This window comes from Vipera berus (assembly GCF_964194415.1).
Source record: "Vipera berus genome assembly, chromosome: 12".
Taxonomy (NCBI): Eukaryota; Metazoa; Chordata; class Lepidosauria; order Squamata; family Viperidae; genus Vipera; species Vipera berus.
In genome coordinates, this window is record NC_138215.1 from 1,920,094 (window position 1) to 1,948,018 (window position 27,925).

The 27,925-nt window shown below is 41.7% G+C and overlaps 1 protein-coding gene across 11 annotated transcripts in view; it reads left to right on the forward strand.

Annotated features, from left to right (window-relative positions):
• MAP2K5 (mitogen-activated protein kinase kinase 5) overlaps positions 1 to 27,925 on the forward strand; it is a 168,191-nt gene that overhangs the window by 34,780 nt on the left and 105,486 nt on the right. For 9 of the 11 annotated variants that reach the window (XR_014027728.1, XR_014027729.1, XR_014027730.1 and 6 more), the window contains exons 8-13: positions 1,207 to 1,278; positions 13,235 to 13,274; positions 20,653 to 20,721; positions 20,815 to 20,896; positions 21,574 to 21,635; positions 25,045 to 25,093. Coding sequence is in view for 8 of the 11 variants with exons in the window: in XM_081337657.1 (XP_081193783.1) it covers positions 1,207 to 1,278; positions 13,235 to 13,274; positions 20,653 to 20,721; positions 20,815 to 20,896; positions 21,574 to 21,635; positions 25,045 to 25,093 (374 nt within the window). In the remaining 3 variants the exon portion in view is untranslated. The remainder of the gene's footprint in view (positions 1 to 1,206; positions 1,279 to 13,234; positions 13,275 to 20,652; positions 20,722 to 20,814; positions 20,897 to 21,573; positions 21,636 to 25,044; positions 25,094 to 27,925) is intronic. The other 2 variants (XM_081337656.1, XM_081337659.1) reach the window with 1 other exon arrangement.

A 27,925-nucleotide genomic window follows, 5' to 3' on the forward strand; every position in this document is an offset into this window, starting at 1 on the left:
GCATTCTACATTGCTAAATCAATTCGTGTACTTTTTTTAGTTTTGGGTGGTTTGTTAAATAAATATTTTATAAAATGTGTTAGTGATGATGGTGGAGCTGTTGGTCTTTACTTCTTGGCCTGTTTTCATGAAAGGAGAAAAATCTTTTAACAAACAACCCCCATTGTATGAACATTTGTTTTGATTCATGAGTGTCCATTATCTATTAACTAATTTCCATACAGTAAGTTCACTGCAACAAACTAAATATGCCAAATAAATGGCTATTTTTGTGGCATTGCGCATCTAACAATCACAGATTGCCCAAGTTTTAGATCTGAAAATGTTTTCCCCCTGGATATACAATCATTGCATTGAAGGCATTTTAAGATAGGCCTTTAAGGCAGCCTTTCAGTAGATTATTTTTATCATTGTTCTGGCATGTGAATTATTTCTCACATATTTCTACAGCAGCCTTTTTTTACTCAGGAAAATTCATAGAGGAGAATTTTGTTTTTTATGAAGTGGCTTTACTCCTTTATATTCACCTGAGACCTGATTGCCAAATTGGCCCGTTATCACCTTCTCCACATAATTCAAGGTGTTAATTTTGACTTTCGGGTTCTTGTAATTGGGCTGGTGGCTGATCTGTCGGGCTTTGCATGCGGGAAAGGCAGGTGGCTGCGCAACAAGCGTGCCTGGGAACTGCAAATGGAGCACTTGCCCGCAAAGTGGGTGGCCTGTGCCACTTGGGTCAGCCCTCCGCCCTTCCTAGCCACTCGAACAGGCTGTTCTTGTGGCTCTTCTCTGGCTTTCGAGCAGGTGTCAGGAAGTCCTCGGTGGCTGCCTGCAGGTCGGTGCCTGGGTGGAGGGCCTGTCCAGCCCCCTCCTGGCCCCCCAGGCCTTGGCCACGCTCTGAGCTCCAGTGCCTTCTGCTCCCTCCAGGTCGGTGCCCGGCTCCTCTTGAGCTATGTTATCATTCCATTTTGACACCTTTTATCAAACTTTAATGAAATGACCCAGGCAAACAAATTGTCATTAAACTTTCCATCACTTTGTCCCCTGGTATTGTCTTTTATAAATTGGACAGCAAATGTTGTATTGATCTCCTCGTTCTTGCAGCTGAACTTGAAATGACCCAGACAGCGGGTTGTTTATGGCCGAGAGTGGCTTCTCCTTGACACTTGCATCCCCAGCCTGACATCTCTTTTGTTTTTCTTTCTTCCTGGTGGAGATGAATGAACAAGACATACGGTATCGAGACATCCTTGGCCACGGCAACGGAGGCACTGTTTACAAGTGAGTCCCTCTTCCCCTTCCCCCTTCATTCCAACTTTGGGGAAAAGAAAAGGCAGAGACATTCTTCTTTCTCCAAAATTATGTCACGAGGGGGCTGGCCTTTTTTCCCCTCTGTGAAATGCTGATGATCTTTAATGCTTGCTAGAGCTGCCTCCATAACTAAATTATGTCTAGAAAAGTAGTTTTTCATTCACCGTTTTGGTTCAGAGTATCTGAATCTTAAATAAATCTTAGTGAAGGATAAAAAAGTTGCTATTGTGGATTAAAATTGCTGTTTCCAAATTGATAAACTTTATTTGAAATGAAGAAGATGAAATACCCTTTTTCTAGGATGTTTTGTATATATTTAGACCAAAATTTACAACAGGGTTACAGGCTCCCTTGCAACCAGCAAAGATTGCGATGATCAATATTTTCAGAAGGTAAAAGTACTTTCTAAATGACAATCCATCTGTGGATTACTTTGCCAAAAATAATTGTAATGGCTATTAGCAAAGATTATGTGCAAACGTGGGGAATAATTCTATATCTGATGCCAGAAAAAGACAATGCTGTTTTGACGCACCACAATTTGTGCTTAAGAGTGCATGCCAACACGATAGTGTAATTGTAGCTTTTCTCTTGGTTTTTATTGGTAGACGGATTGTTGAGATAGACGAATAATTGGTTTAGTCCAACATGGCCTTATTAGGCACCCTGCCCTCATGCGGTGGATCGCTTGGGCTCCTTTCAGCCATATAGCACTGACGCTTATTAACTCTAAGCCATTTCTGTTTTGTGGACGTTACACAAGCTTTGCAAACATCCTCCTTTAAGTTTCCAGATGTTCCTTCAAGAGCAGCCCCAGATGAAGCACATTAGAGTAGTCTAATTGACATTACGAAAGCATAGAAAACCCTTGTTAGGCTGATTGACTCATGAAGACTCACAGGTGATATATGAACCCTAATGTGCAAATATGCTGCCTGCCCTGTGGAAGCTAGGAACCGTGCAGGATCAAAGAACATTCACAATCTGCAAACCTTCTTCAAGCTGAGGTAGAATCCCGATATCTGATCCTGATTTCTCATTGATCAAGAAACAGCCCCTTTGTCTTGTCCAGATTTAATTTCAGCTTGTTCACCTTCGTCTGGGCCATTAGCAAAGCCAGGCAACGTTCCGCTGTATTGACAGCTTCCTTGGAATTAGATGACAAAGACTAATTGTGGTGGATCTGCATGAGCTTCCTTTGCCATTATGGGAATTGCAACAGCCTTTTGAGAATCCTGCCATTTATGCAAGTAAATTAATATCCTGGGAAGTTTGTTCATAATGAAGTTGTTATGGATTATCTGATTCAGCTTTGGCAATGGAATGTAAGATGCTGCCTTTCTTCCGATTAGATGCTAAAAGTGGTTGAGAAACTTCATGTAACTGCACACTATTGTTCTTTTCGTGAGCTGTCTCATTCCAACAGGACATTTCTCCGGTTAGTCACTAAGGATCCGGATTTCCAGTTTTTCAATTGAAACTGCTAGGTCTACTCCCTCCGAAGGCATTTGCCCTCTTGTCCTTGGCTTGACCGTCACAATGCAAATCCTCAATGGCAGGTGGGAGAAACTTTCCGGAGAGGAAAGAGAGGAATTAGGGGCATGAACACAGATCCTTAGAAGATTGCAGTAGGACGTGGAACATATGTACAGCAGTGGCCTCATAACTGGATAAAGTAAAATTCCCTCAAAAAATTCCCTCAGGGGAATGGTGATCAAGATTTCATCCAGAGACAGATGGTTTCAGCACACAAGACACTTTTTAAGGTTGTGTCATTTTCTTTTTGTCTGTTGAAATTCTCAGTCATCCAGGTCATGGTTGTCCCAAGGGTGCTTTTTCAAAAGGCAACTGGACTTACTTTGTTTTTCCTTGAAGAAAAACTGAACTGAAGAAACTTCTTGGATGAGAAGCAAGGAAAAACAAAGAAAGTTCAGTTTTTTTAAAAAAAAAAAAGCAGCTTTGGGTCATTTTCTTTTCTTTTATAATTTGAGAAAAAACACTTTCATTGGCTTATGTTGGCCATCACAATTTTCATGAAATTATCCAGTTTTTGTATGCCTCCACTGGCATGGCAACCTCCAGCTGGTACAAATTGGCAACCCTTAGATCAGGCATATGAATTAATGTGGGTGTGTAGGGTGCACATAAACTTGGTGGGCCTTTCTGGGCTGAGAAAGCAAAACAAGTCCCGGCTCTTAGGGGTAGCTGTGGCTAACTGGTCAGAAGTCATGAGCTGACCATCTTCCAGGATGCATCGATGGGCTCCTCTTGTCGTTTTCATTGTCCCCCTCACCGCACATGTAATGCAAATAATTGGAAATAATTGCCCTCTTGCTACGCTCATGGCACACTGAGGAGAAACCATCTCTGTTGCAGGCAAAACCAAATTGAAGCTCTGCTTACAGGTAGCTCAGTTTTGGTCAGCAGCCACTGCAGCTGTGGTCCTTCACTGGAGGGAATCGATTGTTTTGTCAAATAAATTATAACTGCTCCTGATGACACATTTTGTATTTTTTGACCACCAGCATCCCACATGTGAGCTTTCTTTTTTTTTTTGAAAGGTGTGCAGCGTATATTGATTTGTAACTGAAGAATGTGTGTTTGTCTGCCTTTTCCTAAAACCCTGCACTGAGTCATATCCATTATTGCAATGAAATATTACCGGCGTTCAACAAACAAGGAGGCAGTCTCAGGTCGCTGAGCAGAAACATTCAGTTTCTGTTTCCAGGTGAACTAACTATTATTGAAATAGTTTATGGAGATTGAGATATTGATCACTTTCATGCTAACCATAGCTTAAGGGAAGTGCAGCAAGTGTGGGGAGGGGGCTGGGCCCCTTGGATGACACCCTATCGTGGAGTTCTGGCTATCCGTTTCTCTCTCTCTCTGTATGTATGTATGTAAGGGTTTACTGCCTCTGTAGGTTTATTGCTCGAAGAGAAGGTTATCTTGGCTTCGTTTTTACGACAATATAATTATACTTCAGAAATGCACTTGATTACTCTGTGCAGCAAAATTGTTCCAGTGGATTGCTTGGGCCAATATTGCTATACAAACAACTTTTCAGTCAATTGAGTTGAGTAAAAAAATCAATATTTCTATAGCAATATTTCTAAGGAGAACTTGCTGAATCCATTTTTTTTTAGTCCTTCTGTTTGTTTAAAGAAAAGGTGGTTTATAGCTTTTAGTTTTGTGTTTAGCTTATTTTTGCATTTTCCTAACTGAGGGATGATGCGCTTTTTGAAGCTAGCGGCTGGGGAAGGACCAAGGAGGGGCAGCCCCTGGCCAGCGTGTGAGAAGGCCCCCTCTTTCCCCAAGGCCTCTCCAGCTCACCTGGCCAGGAGTCGGCCTTTGGGCAGCCTCGAAAGTGCCCAAGAGCTTCCAGCGTTTGCCCTGGGCGCTGCGATGTGCATGGAAGGTAGAGAAAAGATGGCGCCTGTTTTGGAGAGGCTCAGCCTCCTGCCCAGCAGGGATAAACTCTTAGGTTTAGGGAGAGAAAATGTATAATTTTGAGATGATCATAAGAGAAAAGAGAGTCACTTTAAATCATATATTCTAATAATTCATGTACTACTTAATTAAGGTACGGTAGTTTGCTTCTCACAGTTAATATAAATTTTATGTATTTTCTGCTACATTTCTGTATGGTTCTTGCTGGAGAAGACTAGTAACCAGTCAGTTTGATGGTCTCTTTTCTGTTATGGTCAAGCACATGAGCATCTGAAAATTACATTTTTTTCTCTCCCTAAACCTAAGGAGTTCAACAAAGAACCTAAGAGTTTATCCCTGCTGGGCAGGAGCTGAGCCTCTGGGCAAACGGTCAGCACAAGGAGGCAATCCAGCTTCCTGCCTTCAGCACCTTCGGCCGGCCCTCCTCTTCCTCCCTCATTTATTTCCCAGAAGTTCCCCCTGGAATTCAGGAGAGGCTAAATTCCCACCATTGCTTACAGTCACCAGGAATGGTCTGCTGATTGCAAATTGCAGTTTGATTGCAGCTGAGTTGTTTCTAGGGGTGAAACCAGTGTAGTTAGGCTACATACAGATTTATTACTCCACCTAATTTAAACTAGGTATTGCAATTTTTTTCTACCCTTCAGATATTTTGGAAAATCAGGTATGATGGAAAGTTCAGACTCTTGTGTATATACTGGAAAGTATTTGTATACTGCCGCATCCAGGGTATTTACTTAAATTGCTTTTTTGGAAAATAATTCATGGGAAAGGCCAAACACAGCACTGGGTTTGCTTTCTTCCACATTTTTAAACTGAGGATGATTTACATAGCTCTAAGACATTTTTTCCCCCAAAATTGCTTCCTGGGTTCCTTGAAATATGTTAACAGTGTGATTTATAGGGCAGTGTCCCCTTTTTAAAATTCGTACAGAGGAAAAACAGCCTTGTATTGTTTATAACAAAGACACCTTATTGGTATCATTGGAAACTTGTCAGTGGTAAATAACACCTAGCATTTCTCATATTTTGTGAACTCTTCTGAATATTTTTCTCTGCAAAATCATGTAGCATTTTAACCTTGGTAATTTGGCCCAGATTTCAGAATTGCCCTGCTAAGTCCAGCCCTGCTGTCCATCAGTGGCTCGTCCGCTGTCTCCGGGACATTCCTAAGCAGGACACAGCCACACGTGACCCCCTGGCCCCTGGGCTCCAGTGGCGGTCTCGGCCCCAGAAGTGTTTTCCGAGGCTTCCTGCAAGAGTGGGGAGTCAGAATTCATAATTCTCAATCTAGCCAAATAGGGACGGTGGCCCCAAACAGCACATCTCCATGAACACTTGCTGAAGTCTTCAAGTAGAAAGCATGTGCGATTGTGTGTATGTTTGTGCATCAGATGAAAGTGACACTACACATTTACCATGGACAGGATTAATTGATGGAGCGTCTTTAAGTGTCAGGGCGCCTTCTGGTTTGGCCTCGTCTCTGTGGGTCCAGCTGCCAGTTGCTGCTAGAAACTGCTCAATGTATATCCAGTTACGAGGCCGCTGCTGTACCCCACATAAAAATTTTGTATACAACTGTGTGGGTTGTGTGCACATGTTTACTTCTTTTTGCCATTCTCTCGTCATACTCTAAATAAATAATAATTGCTGTTCCTGGCTCATCAGGGCAGCTCTTCCATTTCATCCTTCTTAATTTGGCCTAGCAAACCTTATTTTTTGTACTCCAGACAAGAAACCCCCCACCTTCCTCTTTTCCCCTTCCAGGACATCTTGGGCATCTTAGTCCTTTCTCTCTTCCTACTCTCTCCCGTTTGTCTAACGGGTCAGAGTCCTCCAGAATTTGCAGGGAAAATTGTTACAGGTTAACCAAGTCTGGCCAGGGGTTACAATTCCCTTGTTTCCACTGACCCCAGCCGTTGGTGGGCCAGCTCATGAAATCGGTTAGCACAAAAGTGCCTAAAATGAAGATGAAGTGGCTCCTCTCGCCTTGACAAAACCCATCGCTTCTGTTGAGGAAGTGCTGCGGTGAAAGTAAATAAATAAATGGACAGCAATCACGGCCTAGTTGATGAAACTGTTCAATTAAAGCACAGACATTTACATGGTGTAATTTCCGTAAATTGCCAATGAGCCCCTTTAGACACAACCAGTGTTCAAATTGATTTCAGCATTGATTTTGGCTGAAGCTGATAAATTTCTGCTTGTTAGTTAAAGTAATTTTGCAGAAGACTTTGTACTGCAGTATTGAAGTGTTCATTTAGCTGATGGTTAAAAGAGGAGTTATTTACCGAGGGCTGCACTGTTGTTCTGAGATGCAGCAATTCCCAAATCATCTTTTACTTTTACTTTTAATTTTTAAGCTTCAGTATCCCAATCAATAGGTGACTGAAACTGATTAAAACTTATCCAACCAGCTGCCTATGGCAGTTTAATTAGAAACTAGTTGATTCTTAAATTAAACTTGTTTTGTTGTACTCTGAACTCATCCTCCTGAAGATTCAGCAAAAAGTTAAGTTGTTCTTGATTTAAAAATAAACTAGGGATTTTGTTAAGGAACAGAAGATGCTCTCGCTGAGACAACCTCAAGAAATTTGATCGAAGGCTTTCTCCTCTCCTACACAAGCATTAGCCCTGTGGATTGAACAAGGCCAGTTGCGAGTCCCCCTGATCTGCTCCCAACTGAGATTGCAAGACCCCTGTGGTGTGGCATCTCCAGAAACATTCTGCAACCTCTTCTTCTCAAGTCTGGCAAAGAAGCAGGACTGTGTATACTTGGTGCAGATAAAGAAACAGCCATCCTACATTACCACTCTGATTTAAAAAGTCCTTGGCAGGCGCACAAAGAACAGGTCGAAATTCCAGGCTACAAGCTCCCTTCCTCTCCGGGTCCTCTCCCAACCCACTGCTTCCTTTCCCCCCCCCCCCAGTGTGGGGCTCCTCTGTCACATTAGGACTCTTCTGTCTCCCCCCCCCCGCCCCCCATTTGCCTGGGGCAGCTGGTCTTGCAGTCTTGGAAAAGTCCACTTTGGAGGCAAACTGCCTGTGGCCAGAGGGCGCCTTCAAGTTAATAATGAATCATTTTGTGGTCGTCATTCCAGCATCTGTGGTGGGATTTTGGAGAGAAGGCAGGTTGGCATCGCTTGTGGCTTTGGATGAGCAGAGGCCCAGCAAGGCTGCTCACTTCCGAATGTCCTTTTTTAACAGCCAGCAAGTCAGCTAATGGGCTCGCCTATTACAGAAGGCAACAACTGTCAAAGTGCTAATTTTCTGGAAACCTCTTTTCTTTTCACACGGCTATTTCGGTAGATGGAAATGTTGCCGTTAAAACTCTCAAACTCCGACCATTAGCAGAGAGCTAAATCTAATCTGCCCAGAGAAGGCCTGGAACGGAGTCTCGGTATGGTTTGCTGCAGGTCATCTGCAGCTGCTGAGCCTCCTGTCTTTGTACAGTGCACAATGTTTAGAGAGACCAAACGTCTCCTGAACGAGACGGACGAGCTTTTTGTTCTCTAGAGCTCTGCTCGATCTTGGCCGGGCCGGGCAGTGTCGGATTCAGGGCTTTCGGAGCAAGGGGGGCTTTCAGGGAGGAGCATTTGATGGAGCCAAGACAACAGCTGCCCGCCACAGCATGGCATCCAGAACAAGTGCTGGAGAGGACCGGAGGGCTCCTGACTTGCCAGAGACCTCCAAAGCCACCGGTTTCCTCCTCCTGCTTCATTCTCTGTGCTCCAAAGGTGGGCTGGGGCTGGAGATCCACTGACGCTCCCTGGCCCTTCATTTGAGGAGAATCAGCTGTCATCAGGAGGGGGGGGTCTCCTACTTGGGACCACCACGCTGGTCAAAAAAGCTCCCAACCTTTGCCTCAGGGCTGGAAGCACAGGTGGTCCTCACCTTACGACCACAGTTGAGCCCAACATTTTTGTGGCTAACCGAGACATTTGTTAGGTGAGTTTTGCTCCATTTTACGACCTTTCTTGCTACAGTTGTTAAATGAATCACTGCAGTTGTTAAATTAGTAATACAGTTGTTAAATGGATCTGGTTTCCCCACGGATTTTGCTTGTCAGAAGGTGACAAAAGACGATCACATGACACCAGGACACGGCAACCGTCATAAATGTGAGTCAGTTGCCAAGCGTCTGAACTTTGACCATGTGACCATGGGGATGTGGCAACGGTCGTAAGTGTGAAAAATGGCCATAAGTCACTTTTTCAGTGCTGTTGTAACTTTGAACAGTCACTAAATGAACTGTTGTAAGCCGAGGACTCCCTGTAATTCCAGGCCAATGGTTTTTCTGAGCCAGTGTTACTCAGCCTCGGCTCCTTGAAGCTCTGTGGACTTCAGCTCCCAGAATTCCCCAGCCGGCACTGAAGTCCACACAGCTTGAAGGCCCAACAATGTTGGCCTTTAAGTGCAGACTTTGCATCAGAAAGCATAGAAGTGAAAAAGCTTTCGGCAGCTTGCCTCTTTCACCCGTTATGCTTATGGACAGATCATGTTGTACCTTTCCCATTAGGGTTTAGGGGAGGGGAGGGGAAATGTGGCAGGTTTTGCTCACACGAAGTGTGTATGTGTGCATTCATGTGCACTTTGATCACACCATCTGTCTTTCGATGCCCCCGATAGCTCTCTTATCATCTGGGCACACTGCCTTGTCAGAAGGCCCTGCAAGAGAAGCCTTTGAGTTTTCCAAATGACACCAAAGGTACCATGGTCCCTCCAGGGTGCCAAATGTCTAGAGACGTAGGCAGTAGTCAAGTTTAATAAGATACTTGACACAGTTGTGCCGATGCTGCTTAAAGTTGTTCTTTGCATCTTGTTCAGAAAAGGCTCAGCATAACAAACCCCAATCGGTAGCATTTGGCAAGAGAATTCTGTGCCGTTGTTTTCTTGATGGGGGAAATTGTCTGTCTTAAGCTTGGTTTATACTAAGAAAGGAATTTTAAAATTCCTATCTGAGCTTTACTCTTTGGGCCGGGTGCCCCAGTCAGAAAATGCTTTCTGGAAACAGGAAAGCTCCCCATTTTTCTTGATTCCGGAACCAAGAGTTACCCTGTGGTAAGAAGGGTGGCCAATGAACGAATTGAAGGGATTCACGAGCCCTTCCAAAAGCTCTGCTTTCTTGGTGGGAGTGATTTATTTTGTACCCCACGTTCACTCGAAAGTTCTGTGCACCTTTCATGGGTTTTATATTCCTGGTGTAACCAGCCCATAATTGTCACAAATTGTACTTTCATCATATTAATGTTCCAGCAGAAGAGAATGTTTGCAGATCAGGCCGTGGAGCCCTTGGTGCCGTGTGAGCCGGGAGGGTGGCTTGAGAAGTTTCACTAAGGATATATTATATTATATATTATGCTATGTCACGTTATGTTACATTATATTATTTATTGTGTTTTGTTATATTTATTATATTAATAAATAAATTTATTATATTATATTAGAAGAGATTGGACAGCCATTTGTCTGAAATGGTATAGGGTTTCCTGCCTGAGCAGGGGGTTGGACTAGATGACCTTCAAGGTCCTTTCCAACTTTATTATTACTATTATTATTATTATTATTATTATTATTATTATTATTATTATTATTATTATTATTATTATTATTATTATTATTATTATTATCATGTTTCTAGGTGGCCCATCTCCCTGGTGGAGGGGCTCTATTAATAGTGCAAGCATAGAAACTGTCCAGACTGGTGTATCAGCAATGCAACTCCATGTCATTGGTTGCTGCACTCGGCAAGGCTCTGAAACTCTTTCCCTGTTTCCTTTGCCAGGGGAAGCAGCTGAGTACACCCACCCCTCGTGTCTGTAGGCCTCCATAACTGGATCATCTCTGATCTCTATCACTAGAGGGATTTAGGGAGAGGCAGGACAGCCATTTGTCCGGAATGGTACAGGGTCTCCTGCTGAAGCAAGGGGTTGGATAGAAGATCTCCAAGGTCCCTTCCGACTCCGTTATTCTGTACTCTGATCTTGAAGCCCATGCAGGAGGCCAGCGGTTGAACCAGGAGAACACCTGCATAATTTAAACGTCAACTTCGGGTTCTTCCGTTAGGGCTGAATGAGCTTTCCAGCAAGTTTATGGGGACAGGTAATTACTGCAGGAGTTGCAGCCGACCTGGAAGGGTTTGCTGTTAATTAAAGCATTGCTAAGGTGTCCAGTTTTCTTTCTGAGTAACCAAAGTTCCCATCCAGACTTCATTAATCACTTTACGGATAATGCGCTAGAGAAGGTCAAGACAACGGTGAATGTTGTGGTGGTTAGGAATAAGCCCGTTTACTTTCTTCAAGGGAGTTGTGGTGCTTGCAGTATCCATGGGCACAGTATCCGCTTTGTGATCCCTTCCACAATGATAATTAAATGTTAAATTGCTAGTGTCAATGCTCTGTAAACCAAACCAGGTACTGCTCTTGGCTGGAAATTTAACCCAACCCTCCACGGATGACTTGGCGTGCATCATAATTAAATCATCAAGTCTTTCTTTTTAATTCACTTGAAAACAAGAGGCTAACCCTCCCCTTCGGAGAGGAAGGAGGGGGACGAAAAGATCGGTTTTCTTGACAAGCTAATTAAGTTGCCAAACTGCCCCGTGCAGGACATATTAAGGTAACAGACGTTAAGCATGCTATCTCGGCAGCCTGTTTTGTTATCGTTCTGCTGATCTAAAAGTCAAAATGTTTTGCCACTGTTCACCCATAGTTTACACTTCATTTTACCTACTCTGATGTAATGACTCTGCCTATCACTGTCAGCCTCTCAGTAATCCCTTGAGGAAAGTTAATTCTTGCTCTGAAATAATTTTTCTTACGGTGTTTTTAGGATTTACTTACCAGACCACTAATTTTTAATGCTAAACTTCCATTTGTGAAGATTAGTAATTTTTTCTCTGCAATATTTTTTAGAGGAAGATACTTTTAAAATTCATTAACGCACAGAAATCGCATGCATACCTTCCCCATAGCTGGAATGGAGAATACATAGCTTTCAGATAGAAACTGAGTCCTTCGGGAGAAGGGCGGTATACAAATATTAATAAATTAAAATTAAATTAAATTAAACTTCAAATGGTAGCTGACTACAAACTGAATGGAGTCAGGAGGATAATTGAACTGCAAAAAATTATCAAATATAATTCCAAGATACAGTATACCACAAGATGTGTGGTTTCTACACAGTGTGAAGTAATCAGTGAGGGCTCCTTGGTGCTCTGAGCTTGCTTGTTTTCTTGCAGACATTTCGTTACCCTACCTAGGTAACATCATAGTGGTGCCGTAATAAGGAGTGTTGCTAGCTGCCTGTTTATGTTCTGGTGTCTTGCCTGTCTGGGTGGGGGGGGTGGGGGGGTGGGGGGGTCTTAGGGATTCTTTGGTTGGGCTGTTTGCTGTTGGCGCTTTGGCAGTTTCTTGATTGGGGTCTTGCTTACTTGATTGCTGGTCTGAAGTTGAACTTGGAGCTATTCCATGCTGTTCTGAGTGCTGATTACTGGTGGAGAGATACTTGGGTCTTTTTCTCTTTGGGGCTAGTGGAGTGTCCCTTTTGCATAGTCTATAGATGTTGTTAATGTCTATGTGTCTATTGATGGCTGATTTGTCAGAAGTAATCATTCAACTTTATTCTACTTTTTCCACGACTCATATTGAGTACTGTTTCTGGCAGCACATTTTAAGATGTATTCTGAGAATGTAGAACAGGTTCAGAGAAGAGAAACAAGGATCATGAAAGGGCCAGAAGTTGAGTCTTAGGAAGCTGGCATGTTCCAGAGTGAAGGACGCAAAATGGGGGGTTTTAAGTTATTGGAAAGCAAATTTCAGCTGAACTGTAGCAAAAAAGCCTTCCCAGCCACACAAATGGTTTGACGATGCATCCAAGGGGTGATGGCCTCCTGATCATTCGATGTGTGCAAGCAGAAGCAGGACCAGCATCCGTCTGGGATGCTTTAATTTGGATCTCTGCCAAAACAGGGAGCTCGACTTGAGTGCCTCAGTGGCCACTTCCAACTTGGATTCCATGATTCAGCTCAGATCATGGAAGCATCTGGCTGGCTCTGTGGGCATTTTCTTGTGTGGAGAGGGTCCCTCCTACGGACACGCCACGCCCCGATGGCTGGAAATTAGCCCTGCTGAGGTTTGTTGAGCCTTCCCTGGGCCTTTCGTTCTGGAGAGGCAACAGAAATGGGAGACTCGGGGAGTTGTTAGCCGAGCATGTGTGTGACATGGCTGATAGGCTTTATTCAGCTTAATAAGTCACACATTGCAAGGATTGATTTTTGTGGTTGTTTGTTGTTCGGGTATGGAACTGCCCGGATCACTGGGACTGGGCTTGTTGTATATATCACTCGAGCATACAACTTCAATTGCTCAGGGATGCCATTAGCTAGAAACTTTAACAAGCATTGTGTAAAACTGAAAATATGGCTGTGATTTTTCTTTGCTTTAAACTGACTTGTCTTCTTCTTTGGATGCAGAGCAAACCATGTCCCCAGTGGGAAAATACTAGCCGTAAAGGTAAGTCTGTTCACAAATCTGCTTTAAAAGATCCCCCTGCCCCAGTCTTCTTCTTCCAGGACTTTATTACGTGAATTTTTGCAGTAAAGACACATCTGGGCTGAAGGGCACGATTTATAAGCGAGGGAAGTACAAAGCAGCCTCTTCTTCCTTTTCTTGGTTGTACAACTAGGTCCTGAGAGGAATACAGGCAGGGAAGACTTCTAATCTGTTGCAGAACTGACAATGGTGGCTTCATGTTAGTATTATTATTTTTTAAAAAACCTACAGATTCTCTACAAGTGTTCAGGGGGCCTTTCTCCAGTGCAGTATTTAATTTGATAGTATGATTATTTAACTATCTGAAGTCAGCGCCTCGTATATCTCATAGGTTTTCTCATCTTAGAATACTAAATTGTGGTTTTTTTCTCTTTCCTCTTGATTGTGTTCAAAAATTAACATTCTTAAATGCCTTAAGAAAGAAAGTGGAAGCTGAGACTTTTATGTCTGCTCCAGGGCTGATGCCTGACTGTCCAGCTTCTTTCTGGTGGAGAATTACAGATAATTGCCTACCAAATTCTTCTCCTCCATCATGATGTTCTGCTGGAACAACAAATTCTTCTTAAAATTGCTTCCTCTTAAGATTCATTTTTCACCATCCCCAGATATTTTTACTGCATACATAACACAATCGATCCCAAAATTTCTGTTACTAAGCAAGACAGTTGTTAAGTGATTTTTGTCCCATTTTATGACTTTCTTTGCCACAGTTGTTAAGTGAATCGCTGCAGTTGTTAAGTTAGTAACATGGTTGTTAAGTGAATCTGGCTTCCCCATTGATTTTGCTTCTCAGAAGGTGGCAAAAGGGGATCACATGATCCCAGGACACTGCAACCATAATAAATAGGAGTCAGTTGCTTTGGTTTCTACAGACAAAAACACGGCTCTGCCGTGAGTTCAGCTGTGTCCCCCATTGTGGCCAATCTCTACACAGAAGAGGCAGAAATCAAAGCCTTAAACTCCATCACAGGAATTCCACCCACTCACTAGTATAGGTTTGTGGAAGATTCTTAGGTCAAGATTAAAACACAGCAACTGGAAGCCTTCGCCAGGCATATCAACGGTTTTCCTTAACATCTGCCCTTGTGAACTTGATGTATTCACAGATACATCAAGTTCGCAAGGAAAGATGTTAAGGAAAATAGACTGGCCTTCCTGGACTGCACACTGCACATTAAGGAACACAGAAGCCTTAACGCTGAAGTTTACAGAAAACTCCCACAGAGAGATCTTTATTTGCGTTTTGATTCTCACCACCCACTGGAGCACAGAATGGGAGCGATCAGAAGCCTACACCACCGGGCTGAAAGTCTGCCTACCAGCCAAGATGGGAAAGAAAAAGGAACACATCAAGGAATCCTTCAGAACTTGTGGCTATCCCAGCTGGGCTTTCATCAGATCCCAAAAAAGGCCCAGCAGGAGCAAAGAAGAGAATTGATGTGTATGTTCCATCTCTGCTGGTAGGCAGACCTTCAGCCCGGCGGTGTAGGGTTCTGATCGCTCCCGTCTTGGGGCTCCAATGGGTATCAAAATGTAAATATTGGGCTTTGCTTATTGGAAGCCAGCTGGGAAATTATGATCACGTGGCTGCAGGGCACTGCAACCCTCATGAATGCAAGCCAGTTGCCAAATTGCAATCGTTATCATGGAGATAGCGTGACGGTTGTAACTTTGAGGACAAGTTATAAGTCAGTTTTTTCAATAGCAATGTAACTCTGAACTGTCATTCAACAAAAAGACGTAAGTCAAGGACTACTTGTATTTGATTGCCAGTCTCTAAACCCTTTAAAATATTCCCTGTTGCATATGTTTAGGTCTGGCTCTTTGGCAGAGGAATATATTGTTTCCATTTATAGATGGCAATAAAACAAAATCCCATGTAAATTGTGTTAAAAGTGTAAGAGGTCAGGGTGGAGGAAACCCCAGATGTTGGTTTGTGACCAAGTCCTGGCCGTCTTCTCCAAGGCCTCCATCCTTCTGCTGTGGTCAAAACTTTCCCATATCACTGAGGCACCAGCTGTCCGTCCCGTGCATAGCGAGCAGGGAGGCTGCAGTTCCTGGGAGTTTCTTCTGCTTTTAACTAGCATTTAAATGATCCATTTGATTAATCATTTGTATGCTGCCTATCGAACTCCCAGATTTCTTCTGAGTTGTACATACTGTAAAAGACAATTATATTGCCACAGATTAAATAAGTGAATTAAAATGGAATTGCAGCTTAATTTGACCTGTGATTTTGCTCTCATTCCCTTTAGTGGCACACACGCAACTCTGGCAAATAGATGAAGTCATCCATGACAGCCCGTGATGAATTGCTATCGCTATACTGTATATTTTAATAGCCTCTCACTAATTTAAATTGAGCACCAAGTAAATTATAATTCCGTCACTTGAGTGCTTGTATTTAACTTGACAACTCATCCTTGTTTGTCCTGGAGGTGTAGCAGAGAAAATGGCTCAGGTATTTCTGGTGGGGTTTAACCCTTTCTCCTTGAAATCCGCCTTGAGAAATCCCTTCTCTGTGGCCTTGCTGTTATTTAACAGAGAGGATGGTGTCAGGCTGGGCCACTTCCTGACAGGGAGGACAATTAACCAGTGGAACAGCTTGCCCCCAGAAATCGTGGGCACTCCATCACTGGAGATTTTCAAGAAGAGGCTAGGGACATTCACTTGTCTGAGATGGTAGAGGTTCTCCTGCTGGGGCTGGACTAGAAGGCCTCCAAGATCCCTCTCAGATTCTATTCTATTCTATTCTATTCTATTCTATTCTATTCTATTCTATTCTATTCTATTCTATTCTATTCTATTCTATTCTATTCTCTATTCTGTTCTATTCTATTTTCTATTCTATTCTATTCTATTCTATTCTATTCTATTCTATTCTATTCTATTCTATTCTATTCTATTCTATTCTATTCTATGCAAATTCATATGCTCAGGAACCATTACCTCTTTTTCCATCGAGTGATTAAAATCATTTTTTCAAATATTTATATATATGTGATTGGACCCGATTTTATAACTTTTTTCCCATCAGTCTTAAGTTTATGCGGCATTAGACGCGGTGGCTCAGTGGGTTAGGACGCTGAGCTTGTCGATCAGAAGGTCGGCAGTTTGGCGGGTCGAATCCCGAGTGCCGCGTAACAGAGTGAGCGCCTGTTACTCGTCCCAGCTTCTGCCCACCTAGCAGTTCGAAAGCACGTAAAAATGCAAGTAGAAAAATAGGGACCACTCCGGTGGGAAGGTAACAGCGTTCCGTGCGCCTTTGGCGTCTAGTCATGCCGGCCACATGACCACGGAGACGTCCTCGGACAAACGCTGGCTCTTCGGCTATGAAACGGAGATGAGCACCGGCCCCTAGAGTCGGAAACGACTAGCACGCATGTGCGGGGGAACCTTTACCTTTATAGTCAGTGAATGTCACAGTCGTTAAGTGAATCAGTGTATTCCTTTGCGTGTTTTTTGCTGGAAACCAACTGGAAGCTCATAAATTGTGACCATGTGACGATGGAATGGTATAACCGGTGAAACGGTGAGCTGGTTGCTGAGTCCCTTACATGCGTTCACGAGACCGTAGGAGAGAGTGCAGCCAAGCAAGGGTGATGCGTGTGGCCAATTGCAATCTCACTGCTTTGAACAGAACAGAATAATAAATTTGAAGGGACCTTGGAGGTCTTCTAGTCCAACACACTGCTCAAGGAAGTGGTCCGATACCATTCCCGACAAGTGGCCGTCCAGTCTCTTCTTCAGTGATGGCGCATCCACAACTTTCAGAGGGAAGCTGTTCACTGATTAATTGTCCTCACTGTTAGGAAATTTCTCCTTAACTCCAGGTTGCTTCTCTCCTTGATTAGTGTCCATCCATTGTTTCTTGTCCTGCCCTCTGGTGCTTTGGAGAATAGGTTGTGGCAGCCCCTCAAATATTGGAACACTGCTATCATGTTGCCTCTAGTCCTTCTTTTCAGTAGACATACCTAATTCCTGCAGCTGTTCTTCATGTTTTAGCCTCCAGCCCTTTAATCATCTTTGTTGTTCTTTTCTGCACTTTTTCCAGAATCTCAACATCTTTTTTTATAATATACTAATCAAAACTGGATGCAATAAGTGTGGTCCTACCAAGACATTACAGGGTGGTATTAATACTTCACATGATCTTGATTCTATCCCTCTGTTAATGCAGGCTAGGATTGCATTAGCTTTTTTGGCAGCTGCAGCACACGGCTGGCTCACATTTAAGTGATTGTCCACTAGGACTCCAAGATCTCTCTTGCAGTTACTGCTATTCACCTAATCTGTACCTGTAATGCACAGTATTTATAATTTGTACTTATTAATCTGATCTGTACCTTTTAATACAGAGACTTTGTACACAAGATCTGTGTAGCACAATGTGATGTATACAATGTGAATATATAATTTGGGGCAGCAGCCCTGTCCCACTATTCTATACAAAATGGGCCCTACTCCTCGTATTCTTAAAGATCAGTGTACCTGTAGGTTACAGCAGCTTGCAGGCTTTCTTGTTTCATTTCCTATCTTGGCTGATACTGAATTTGCCTTCTGTGTCATCCGCTCTGATCAATATCCAGCCGAAGCTGGGCAAGCTCATCTTGAGGAAAGCTGAACTTGTTAAAGTGAAGAGGAACATTACAGTTTAAAATGGCCTCTTTTAGAGTCCAGAGAGGGTTAAATGTTCCTTGCTCCTCTAAGGACCAAAATTGATACAACGGTTCCAGCAGTTTACTTTGTTTTAAGCTTTCCATCCAGGAAAAAAAATGTAAGTGAATATTGTTGGCAAATGACTATTGATTTGGAGAAATGTGTTAAATGTTTTCTTGGCAGCATTTCTATTACAGTTACAGCTTTTATAAATAACCCTAAAGCAAATTCTTGATAGAAATGGGTTATGCACTTTTTTCCCTATTTAGACAGACATCAATACTTTAAAAATGTAGGTTTAGAAATCAGCTGGATGTGAGCAAAGAAATTTCCATTAGAAGTCAAGCTGTGGAGGAGGACCGTTGGCTGTGCTGAATCCAGAAAGCACTATTGATCCTGCAATTCCATCCAGATTCTGAGAAATGTAGGCCTGGATCCTATTTTTGCCAGGCAGGGATGACATTTGGAGAAGGTTCAGAGCAGGTGGGATCCAGCCTCACATTTTCTCCTCTAATTGTCAGCGATTCCAGGTATTTCCAGGTATTATTTGTCCAAAAAAATACCGACATTTAAATAATAAAGATAATCTCTGACTTACAACAGTTCATTTAGTGACCATTCAAATTTACAACAGCAATGAAAAAAGTGACTTATGACCATTTTTCACACTTACGACCATGGGTCACATGATCACAATTCAGATGCTTGGCAACTGGCTCATATTTATGACGGTTACAGTGTCCTGGGGTCACGTGATCTCCTTTTGCGACCTTCTGACCAGCAAAGTCAATGGAGAAGCCAGATTCACTTAACCTTGTTACTAACTGAACAATTGCAGTGATAACAGCTGTAGAAGGGGGGGCCATAAAATGGGGCAAAATTCACTTAAAAACAGTCTCACTTAGCAACAGAAACTTTGAGCTGAATTGTGGTCCTAGGTCAAGGACTACCTGTAGTTATGGAGGGGCAAAACATTTCATTCTGAACACAGAAAGTTTTGGAGAAGATAGGAATTTTCTGTTTTCCTTCCAGATCACATGAATCTGCTGCTCCTAGGATGGCCCTAAATTTTTCTAGAAGAAAATCATCCAGTTGTTGCAGAAAGATTTCATATCCCCACGAAACAGATTCAGGGGGAAAAGAAACCCTTCAAGGACCTTAGACCCAAATTAAATAAAATACATAGAATTAAATGAAATGATTAAATATCTTAGAATTACAAACAAATAGAGCAATGTTTTGCAACCTTGGTAGCTTTCGGATACGTGGACTTCAGTTCCCAGAATTCCCTACCCTTTCTGGGTGTCGAAGTCCATTCATCTGAATGCTGCCAAGGTTGAGAAACACTGATATACAAACCCATGAGGAAATAATGATATGTGAAGTGGAATGTATCTGTTGCTAGAGGTCTGAGGGCAGCCATTGGGAGGCTCAAAAAGTCAGGTTGGTGGCTGCAAACTCACAATTGGTTCTATCTTTTTTGCATCTATTTCAATACTTCTAAAAAAGGTGGACAGCTTGAATTGAGTGGTCATGACCACCAACTTGATATTTTTTTAACCTACCTTGCAGACACCCCTGATTAAAACTCCGTATTTTTTTTCTGAAGTGATTAAGCTGCAGACATGTATTTACATATTAAAAATGTGCTACTGAGGAGAGGTAAATTTCTTTGGGTGGGTGGCTGCCCACTAGGATCCCCTGTGGTAGGATAATTAGGGTGGGTTTTGCACATGGCAGTATCTTGTGTGGGGTTGGAAGCTAAACAGGTGTGGGTCTGTCCATACGTGGATGGTGCCTGTCAGGAATACTAAGCTGGGAAATCAAAGAAAATCCCAGAAAGTGGCAGTAAAGTCATCTCCATGAAGTCACCAAAAATCAAGTTCGACTCAGAAGATATGTAATTTTAAATTTATTTATTTATTTATTAATGGGACTTATATCCCGCCCTATCTCCCGAGGGACTCAGGGCGGCTAACAACAACAAAAATTAAAGGTCTCTGTACAGTAAATTAAAATTTAAAATTGAAATAAATTAAAGATTAGAGTTAAAATTGTAAACATAATTAAAATCCCTGTCAGTCCAGGTCAGCCAGGTGGAAAAGGAGTGTTTTGAGGCCGCGGCGAAAGGACCAGAGATCTTGGGCCATCCGAAGCTCAGGGGGGAGCTGGTTCCACAGGGCTGGCGCTCCCACAGAGAAGGCTCTTCCCCTGGGGGTCGCAAGCCGACATTGTCTAGCCGACGGTACCCTGAGGAGGCCTTCTCTGTGTGAGCGTACTGGGCGATGGGAATTCGTTCCCGGCAGCAGATGGTCCTGCAAGTGTCAAGTTACATTGCATAACTGATCTAGGTTGGTCTCCTCTGAACCACTCCCTGGTGGACTTTTGCAGTGTTTCTCAACCTCGGCCACTTGAAGATGGGTGGACTTCAACTCCCAGAATTCCCCAGCCAGCAGTCCACCATCTTCAAGTGGCCACGGTTGAGAAACACTGGGCTATCGCATTGATTCAGTAACAGTGAGGACAAAAGCTGTGCCATCTAAAAACATGCTAGATTTTTTTTCTTGATGTAAACTAGAACTTATACATTAAAAAAGAGAGAAAGAAATGGTACAGGAATGTTTCTTGCTGAGTGCGATCTCATTTTCTGTAGCAAATAAATAATCATGTTTATTTCCAGGTGATTCCTTTAGATATTACACTAGAACTTCAGAAACAGATTATGTCTGAATTAGAAATTCTTTATAAGGTAATGCTTTTTAGCACTTCTTTTTCAATTCTGTTTTGCATGCGGGTTTTTTCCTTAAAAAATAATTTAACTTGTTCTTTCTTTTTTTTACAGTGTGATTCATCCTACATCATAGGATTTTATGGTGCTTTTTTTGTAGAAAATCGGATTTCTCTTTGTACTGAATTTATGGATGGTAAGTGATATAACGTTGGTGAAGGACATAGTTTAAAAAAAGGAATTAGAAAATAGGAATTGGGAAAAAGGAATTGGTTGGAGAATATCCCTTAGAACCGTGAAATGAATCCTACAGATAGTGATTTTCTTTTTTTTTAAAAGTATTTTAAGAATAACATTCACAAGGTTCAATGCATCAGGCAAGCAAGAGTTATTTCTTGATGCTGTTTTCTTGAATAGAGCTGCACAGACTTTTATTGAAAATTTAGATAGGGCAGAAAAATGGTGGTTTATATGTGGTTTGATATTTCCCAATTCCATGCAATCTGTATTTACTGACAAAACATCTGTTCTTTCGTCTTACAGCAATACAGATTTTCCTTCTTAGTTGTTTCTTGTGGGTTGAAATGGAAGTCTAAGTGTTGCTGGGGTTTTTTAATGGCAATCTTAAAGATTTTTTTAGTTTGCACTTTCACTTCAGGATAAATTTCTTGAGCAAACCAGGCACAGATTCCTCACCAGTTGATTGGACAGCAAAGTGTACACCCAGTCATCTAGGTCATGCTGGCTGGGGATTTCTGGGAGTTGAGGTTCACAAGTCTTAAAATTGCCAAGTTTGGAGACCCCCTGATCTCCGTGACATTTTCAGAGAAGACCAGCTTAACTTTAGCTGATCATGTTTTGTTCTCCCTGCAGGGGGCTCTTTAGATGTCTACAGGAAAATTCCAGAACACGTCTTGGGAAGAATAGCTGTAGCTGTGAGTACCGTGTATGGGGTATATCCATTCTTGAAACATTTAATAAATGTGGAATTGCTTAATCACAATCACAGAGTTGCAAAACAATGTGTAGGTGCAGTAGAAGCAATTGGGGTGGGGAAAACAAGAAAAATGGGGAAAATTAGAGTCTTATAATGCTTGGAAAGTGAACCGATTAATTACAGCATGGATTAAGGTTCACTTGAATAAAAGCATATAATGAAAGTATTTGAATTCAGAGAAGCATACACCATAATCATCTTCAGGATGCCACAATACTCTTTGTATTTCTGGGTAAACATGGCTGTGAAAAGGGAGCAGAGTTCCCCGATAATGCCTCATCCGCCTTTCCACACACCACAGGGTGTTCTTAAGCGGAATTGACCAAATTGGAGCCAGCATGTCATAATCTTTGAAAGCCGAACAAAGGCCAGCAAGATGAACACCTAGTTGACCATTGAGAGAGGGGGATGGCTGCACAGTGGCTAAATCGGAGGCAGGCTTTGATAATTTAAGTGGTTTAAAGCATATCAGAGTTATTCTATAATGTACTACTTAATTAAATTCCTGTTTTCCACACTCATTATACATCAAGCTGACAACTGAAAGCCTTTAATCTAACGCAGACAGCTATTTAGGCTACTTTCATTGTAATTCACAGCTCGGCTTCCTCCTCTGTACTTCAGATGCATGCGCAAAGAGCATCTTTTCATCAGATGTGCTCCCTCTGGAACAGTTCCAAATGGGTTTACTTTTGAGCCCAATGTGGTTTCTTGTGGTGTGGGAGAGCCTGGGGATTTTCACGTGGCTTGTTTCAGCCAGCTGAAAAGTGTTTCATTTTCCTGTTGGAATAATTTGCAACTTACTAAATAATTACGCCTGTAACTTTCATTTGACTAAAAAGACTTTCTACTTCTTGGGATCGTGCTCACCCTGACAAGATAGAATTTCAGGTGGCGTCTTCTAAATGTTTTACGGGGAAAGAATTCCTAGTGTGCTGAAGGCTGTGCAATGAATTGGCTTGCTCTTTGATAAATTGACTTTAAAGGGATTGTTCTCACACATCTAAATTTTAAAACATGAACTCAGAATAAGGGCATATGAAATAGCCAGAACTGTCTGACTCTAAGATAGAAACACCAACCAGTTATTTATTTTTGAGACAGAGGCTGAATGGGACAATTTAATCACAGGGTTGATTTAATATTTTTTAATATTTTTTAACTTGGCTTTTAACTTTTGTATGTTTGATTTTTAACTCCCTGTAAACCGCCCTGAGTCCTCAGGGAAAGGGCGGTATATAAATGCAATAAAATAAATAAATAAATAAATAATCCTCTCCTCCCACCCACCCCCATCTGTAAACAGCATACTGGTGAGAGATTTTGGCAAATAGACCGGGGAAGAGAATGCTAAGAAAATCCAGGAATTCTAAACTATATTTACTTTAGGTTTATTTTAGTCTCTGAATCTTGTCAATTGCTTTTGAGTACTTCATTTGTACTTGCTTTAGAGTCTGTCATCTGTACTTCTATAACTGTCTGGTTTGGTACAGCTATCAAACAGGACAGGTACAGACTCCCATCAGATAGTTAGGACTGCAGAAAAAAACAATTGCAACCAGCCTGCTTTCCACTGAGGACCTGTATACTGCACTGGTCAGAAAGAGGGCTAAGAAACTATCTTCAGACCCCTCACATCCTGGACATAATCTATTGCAACTTCTCCCCTCTGGATGCTGCTGGAGGGCATTGCATGCCAAAACTACTAGATACAAAGATAGTTTTTCCCTCCTGGCCATCACATTGCTGAACATTTAATTCCCACAGTGCTGTCTTATGTCTAAGTATATTTACTCATGTAGTATAATTGTATTGCTATTATCCTTCTCATCTGTTCTACTACCTCCTCTTATTGGTATCGTTATTGTGATTATTATTACTTTGATATTATGATTATTATTACTTTGTGATTATGCATCTACAGTACACTCGTGTGTCTAATCACACTTGGCCAATAAACCTATTCTATTCTACTCTACTGCAGCCACCCTACCACAAAAATATAAGTAAAAGTCTTGATTTGCCTTCCGTTGGATTTCTTTCTTTGTGTATTTGCTACAGCAAGGAAAGACAGCAGAGAAGGGCCAGCTCCAAGCATCTCCCATGAGTATCTTGCCTAGGTTCACGTTGGTTTGGATTTTACTTGCCATTTTACCCATTTATTTTCCTTTCAGTTCTTGATGTAGCACTGTATTTGAAGTGCTAACGTTGATTATAGGTTCTTCCTTCCCCTCCCCTCCCCCCAGAGGTGTCCTTAAACTGTCAAGAAAATGAGTGATTGATGGCAGGTGCAACAACTGCTTGTGTCAAGGCTCTGTCAAGTCATTGTTATCTAACCTACCTTACAGAGCATCTAGTGAAAGAAAAGCTGTTCTCTGCTGGCATCTCTTTAACAACTGAATGCTTAACACTTTGTGTGTGTGCCCCAGATTGGAAAATGTGTAAATAAATAGTGAGATGTCTGATCGATGCATAAGAGGCTGTGGGAGATCTTTGGACCTGTATTTATAAAACAGCCTTAAACACAGAAATGAAAACCATTCTGTTTTTTGGTTAATAGGACACTTTTTTTAGCCATTCATTCAACAGATACACCCAACCTCTAAAGCAGTCTGTGCACTCCTACATGTGGGGGTTTTGTTCTCTCCCTTGAATTGTGTCGCTCTTTGTAATAAAAAGAAAACACTTTCCATCTGCTATGTGAGCTGACGTTGCTATTATGCAGTAAAAAACAAAGGCACTTAGTTACCTCTTTGTTATGTGGCATGTTGTGTTATTCCCCCAATAACATTCTATGTCTCTGTCTCTAATAATGAAATATTTGCAAACTCTGAAAATATAAGACTAGGTGCTTTCCATCGTAAGATCTATAGGTGGTGGCCATTTTTTTTATTAAATGAAAATTTATTCTCATACCTTAGTTTATTGCAAGATATAACTGGTGGTTTCTAGATTCCAAGAGGGAAAAACAAAAATACTTATTTGGCTAAAGCTCGACTCATGTTGAACTTCATGGACAAGTCAAAAAGTTTGAAGAAGGCAAGAGAAAATCCTATGGTGGAAAAAATTCCATGGAAGAAGTTTTCTCTTCCCGTCTTCCAAACTGTTTTGACTTTCCAGTGTAGCCAAGAGCCTAGAAAGACTTACCTACACCAAGGGGGGTAAGAATGGGAAAGGTCCTCAAAGGGCAAAGCAGATTTATTCTCTGTTGAGGCCTGACCCAGCCAACTAATTTTTATTTGTAATTTTTGCATCATTAGATTTCAGTCCTAGCTCCACAAAATGAAAATATGCATCTCCATGTTATGCTATATATTGACCTATTTCTTTTTTTTCCTGATTTGTAGGTTGTTAAAGGCCTTACTTATTTATGGAGCTTAAAAATTTTACATAGAGGTGAGTTGCATATTTGTTCTTTTATGTTTCAGTCAAATGTCACAATTCAGACCAATTTCAGGAAAGGAATTTCGCGATCTTAAAATTAACCGGCTTGTGATGGAATTTAAGACCACACAGTCTTTGAGTCTTGAACAGCACTCCGTGACATGCTGGCCCCATGAGCAGGGAAATGTCTTCGGACATCACGCTGGCTCAGCGGAGCCCCACCCCCTCCCTTACAGCCAGCGCTTCTTCACCTCCTTTCTTTGACTCAGTGAAGATCTGTCAAGATCGCTTTGCATATAGACTGGGTTGAGGTTCAAAAACAAAGTAAGGTTTCAAGATGGTACTTTTATGAGCTTTCACTTTCTCGTGTATTTGGAATATTCAATATTAGCCCATTAAATAATAATAGGTGAGGTTACTTTTGTCGCCTGGCATCTTCCTGGAGCTTTTCTGCTACAGACCTTTTTCCTCTTTGTTTCCTTATCTTGCTAAATCTCTTTCCTGGGGTTGATCTTTCATCAGAGTCCCCAGTTGCTTCCTATGCTTGGTCAAATGGCCTAGTGCAGGAGTAGGGAACCTTGGCTCTTTTATGACTTGTGGACTTCCACTCCCAGAATTCCTGAGTCAGCATGGCTGGTTCAGGAATTCTGGGTATTGAAGTCCATAAGTCGTAAAAGAGCCAAGGTTCCCCACCCCTGGTCTAGTGTCTCAGTGAACAGATTTTTTTATTTTATTTTTTTGCTAAGGATTGATTTTTCATAGAGAATCCATACTTCTTCCACCAGCTGGTAAAACATGTAGATTTTTGTGAAAAACCTTCAGTGTAGAACATTTTGCCAAGAAAAGAGAGAACCATCTAGCTTGTACAAGGGATCACATGTGGCTTGCATTTTAGCCAATCTCTCTAGAAAAAGCTGAGTCCGGGGCAGCAGTCTTGGCACCACTGGGGAAAGGAAAAAAAGCTTTGTGTTGCCACTTATTATGAGCTCATTTCTCACTGGTGACTGTATTGCACAGGGATCTCCTACTCTGGAATTCGGGGCTGCGCTGGTGAGGTGTGCAAAAAATTTCATTTTGAATTGTTTAAAATGCAAAACCTTAGGGAAATGCCACTGCTTTTTAGTTCAAAACACTTCAGTTCCAAATACTGCTCAGGATAGGATGGTTGCAAAGTTTCATGCTTGAAATGGTTCAGGATGAAACCTGAACCATTGCCCCTTGTTGCACATACAAGATGAAGAGAGTCTGGTTTTTAAAGATGATTTTGAGGAGAATAGATTATGTTTTCTAAATAAAGCAGTGGGTATGTTTTTGTAATTGAGGGCTTGCATCTTGTTGACAGTTCATATAATGGCAAGGAAAAAGCACCAATGTTACATTTATTTCATTGTTCTTCCTTCATAAAGCTTATTTTACTCATTTGTTAGATTTATATTCCACATTTCCTCCAAGAGCTCAATATGGCATCCCTAATATTCACACCTTATCTGTAAATTTTTGTTTGACATTTAAGAAATCTTGATTGTGACATCTTTACTGATCTTCTCTTCCTAGATGTTAGAAAGCTAAGTTAAGTGATTATACATACTTCATTTCCACCTTCTCATCCTCTGTTTTTCCCTGGATTATTCTGCAAGCTCTTTGGGTCTCCTTGTCTTTTAGATGTTGGGAAAATTTTCCCCTCATCCACTAATATTCTGTCTCCTCAGCTTCCTCTTTGTAAACAACAAGGCAGATTGAGCTGTCCCTTTCATTAGTCCCATTCAAATCACACTTCACTGACATATTTAGTCTCTTGAATTTTTCAAGTTAATTGTTATATAGGCAGTCCTCTTACAACAGTTCATTTAGTGATTGTTCAGAATTACATCGGCAATGAATAAAGTGACTTATGACACTTATAACCGTTGCAGTATCCCCATGGTCACGTGATCAAAATTCATACACTTGGCAACTGACTCCTATTTATGACGGTCGCCGTGTCCCGGGGTCATGAGATCAGCTTTTGTGACCTTCTGACAAGCAAAGTCAATGGGGAAACCAGATTCACTTAACAACAGTGTTACTAACACAATTGCAATAATTCACTTAACAACTGTGGCAAAAGTCGTAAAATGGGGCAAAACTCACGTATTCCTCTCTTAGCAACAGAAACTTTTTGTCACACCAAAAAGTCAAGGTCTGTTTCACAATCTCTCTTGATAAAGTTTCAGGCGACTGGCTTGCACTTAAGTTTCCTGTTCCGTCATATGTTCCACTCTGATGTCATTCTTCTGGTCATATCCAGCTATGGCATCTCTTTTTATGGTATTTGAAATGTGTTCGAAGCAATAAAGAATTCTCTTTTGCAAAATTATTAACCCATTTTCCACGTAATTGTATTTACTACATTGATTTCTCCCTGTAATTGTAGGGTTCTTCATTTCTCCAGTTGATGCATTCCAATTACCCATTAGTAGAATAGTCTCCCTTTCTGATGTTGCATGTAACACCTCTTCTAATTTGCCACAGAATTGCTCCGTGCCTTCCTTCATTTTGTAGATGCAGAGATTTGAATAACATTGATGTTTTCTTCATAACCACTAATTCGGGGAAATATGTTCTTGATGTTTATTGGATTATAGATGAAGACATATTTGCTGATGCCCTTTTTCATTTTCATCGCTGCTTTGTTCCTTTTTATGGACTCGTGTCCTGCATAGTATATCTTGTAGTCATGTGACTTTAAATGGCCCATTCCAGTCCATTTATTCCTAAGACATCCAACTTGGTAAGTTTCATTTCCACATTGACCAGTTCGAGCTCTAAAAGGTTTATGCCTCTCAGATTCCTCATTTCAACTGG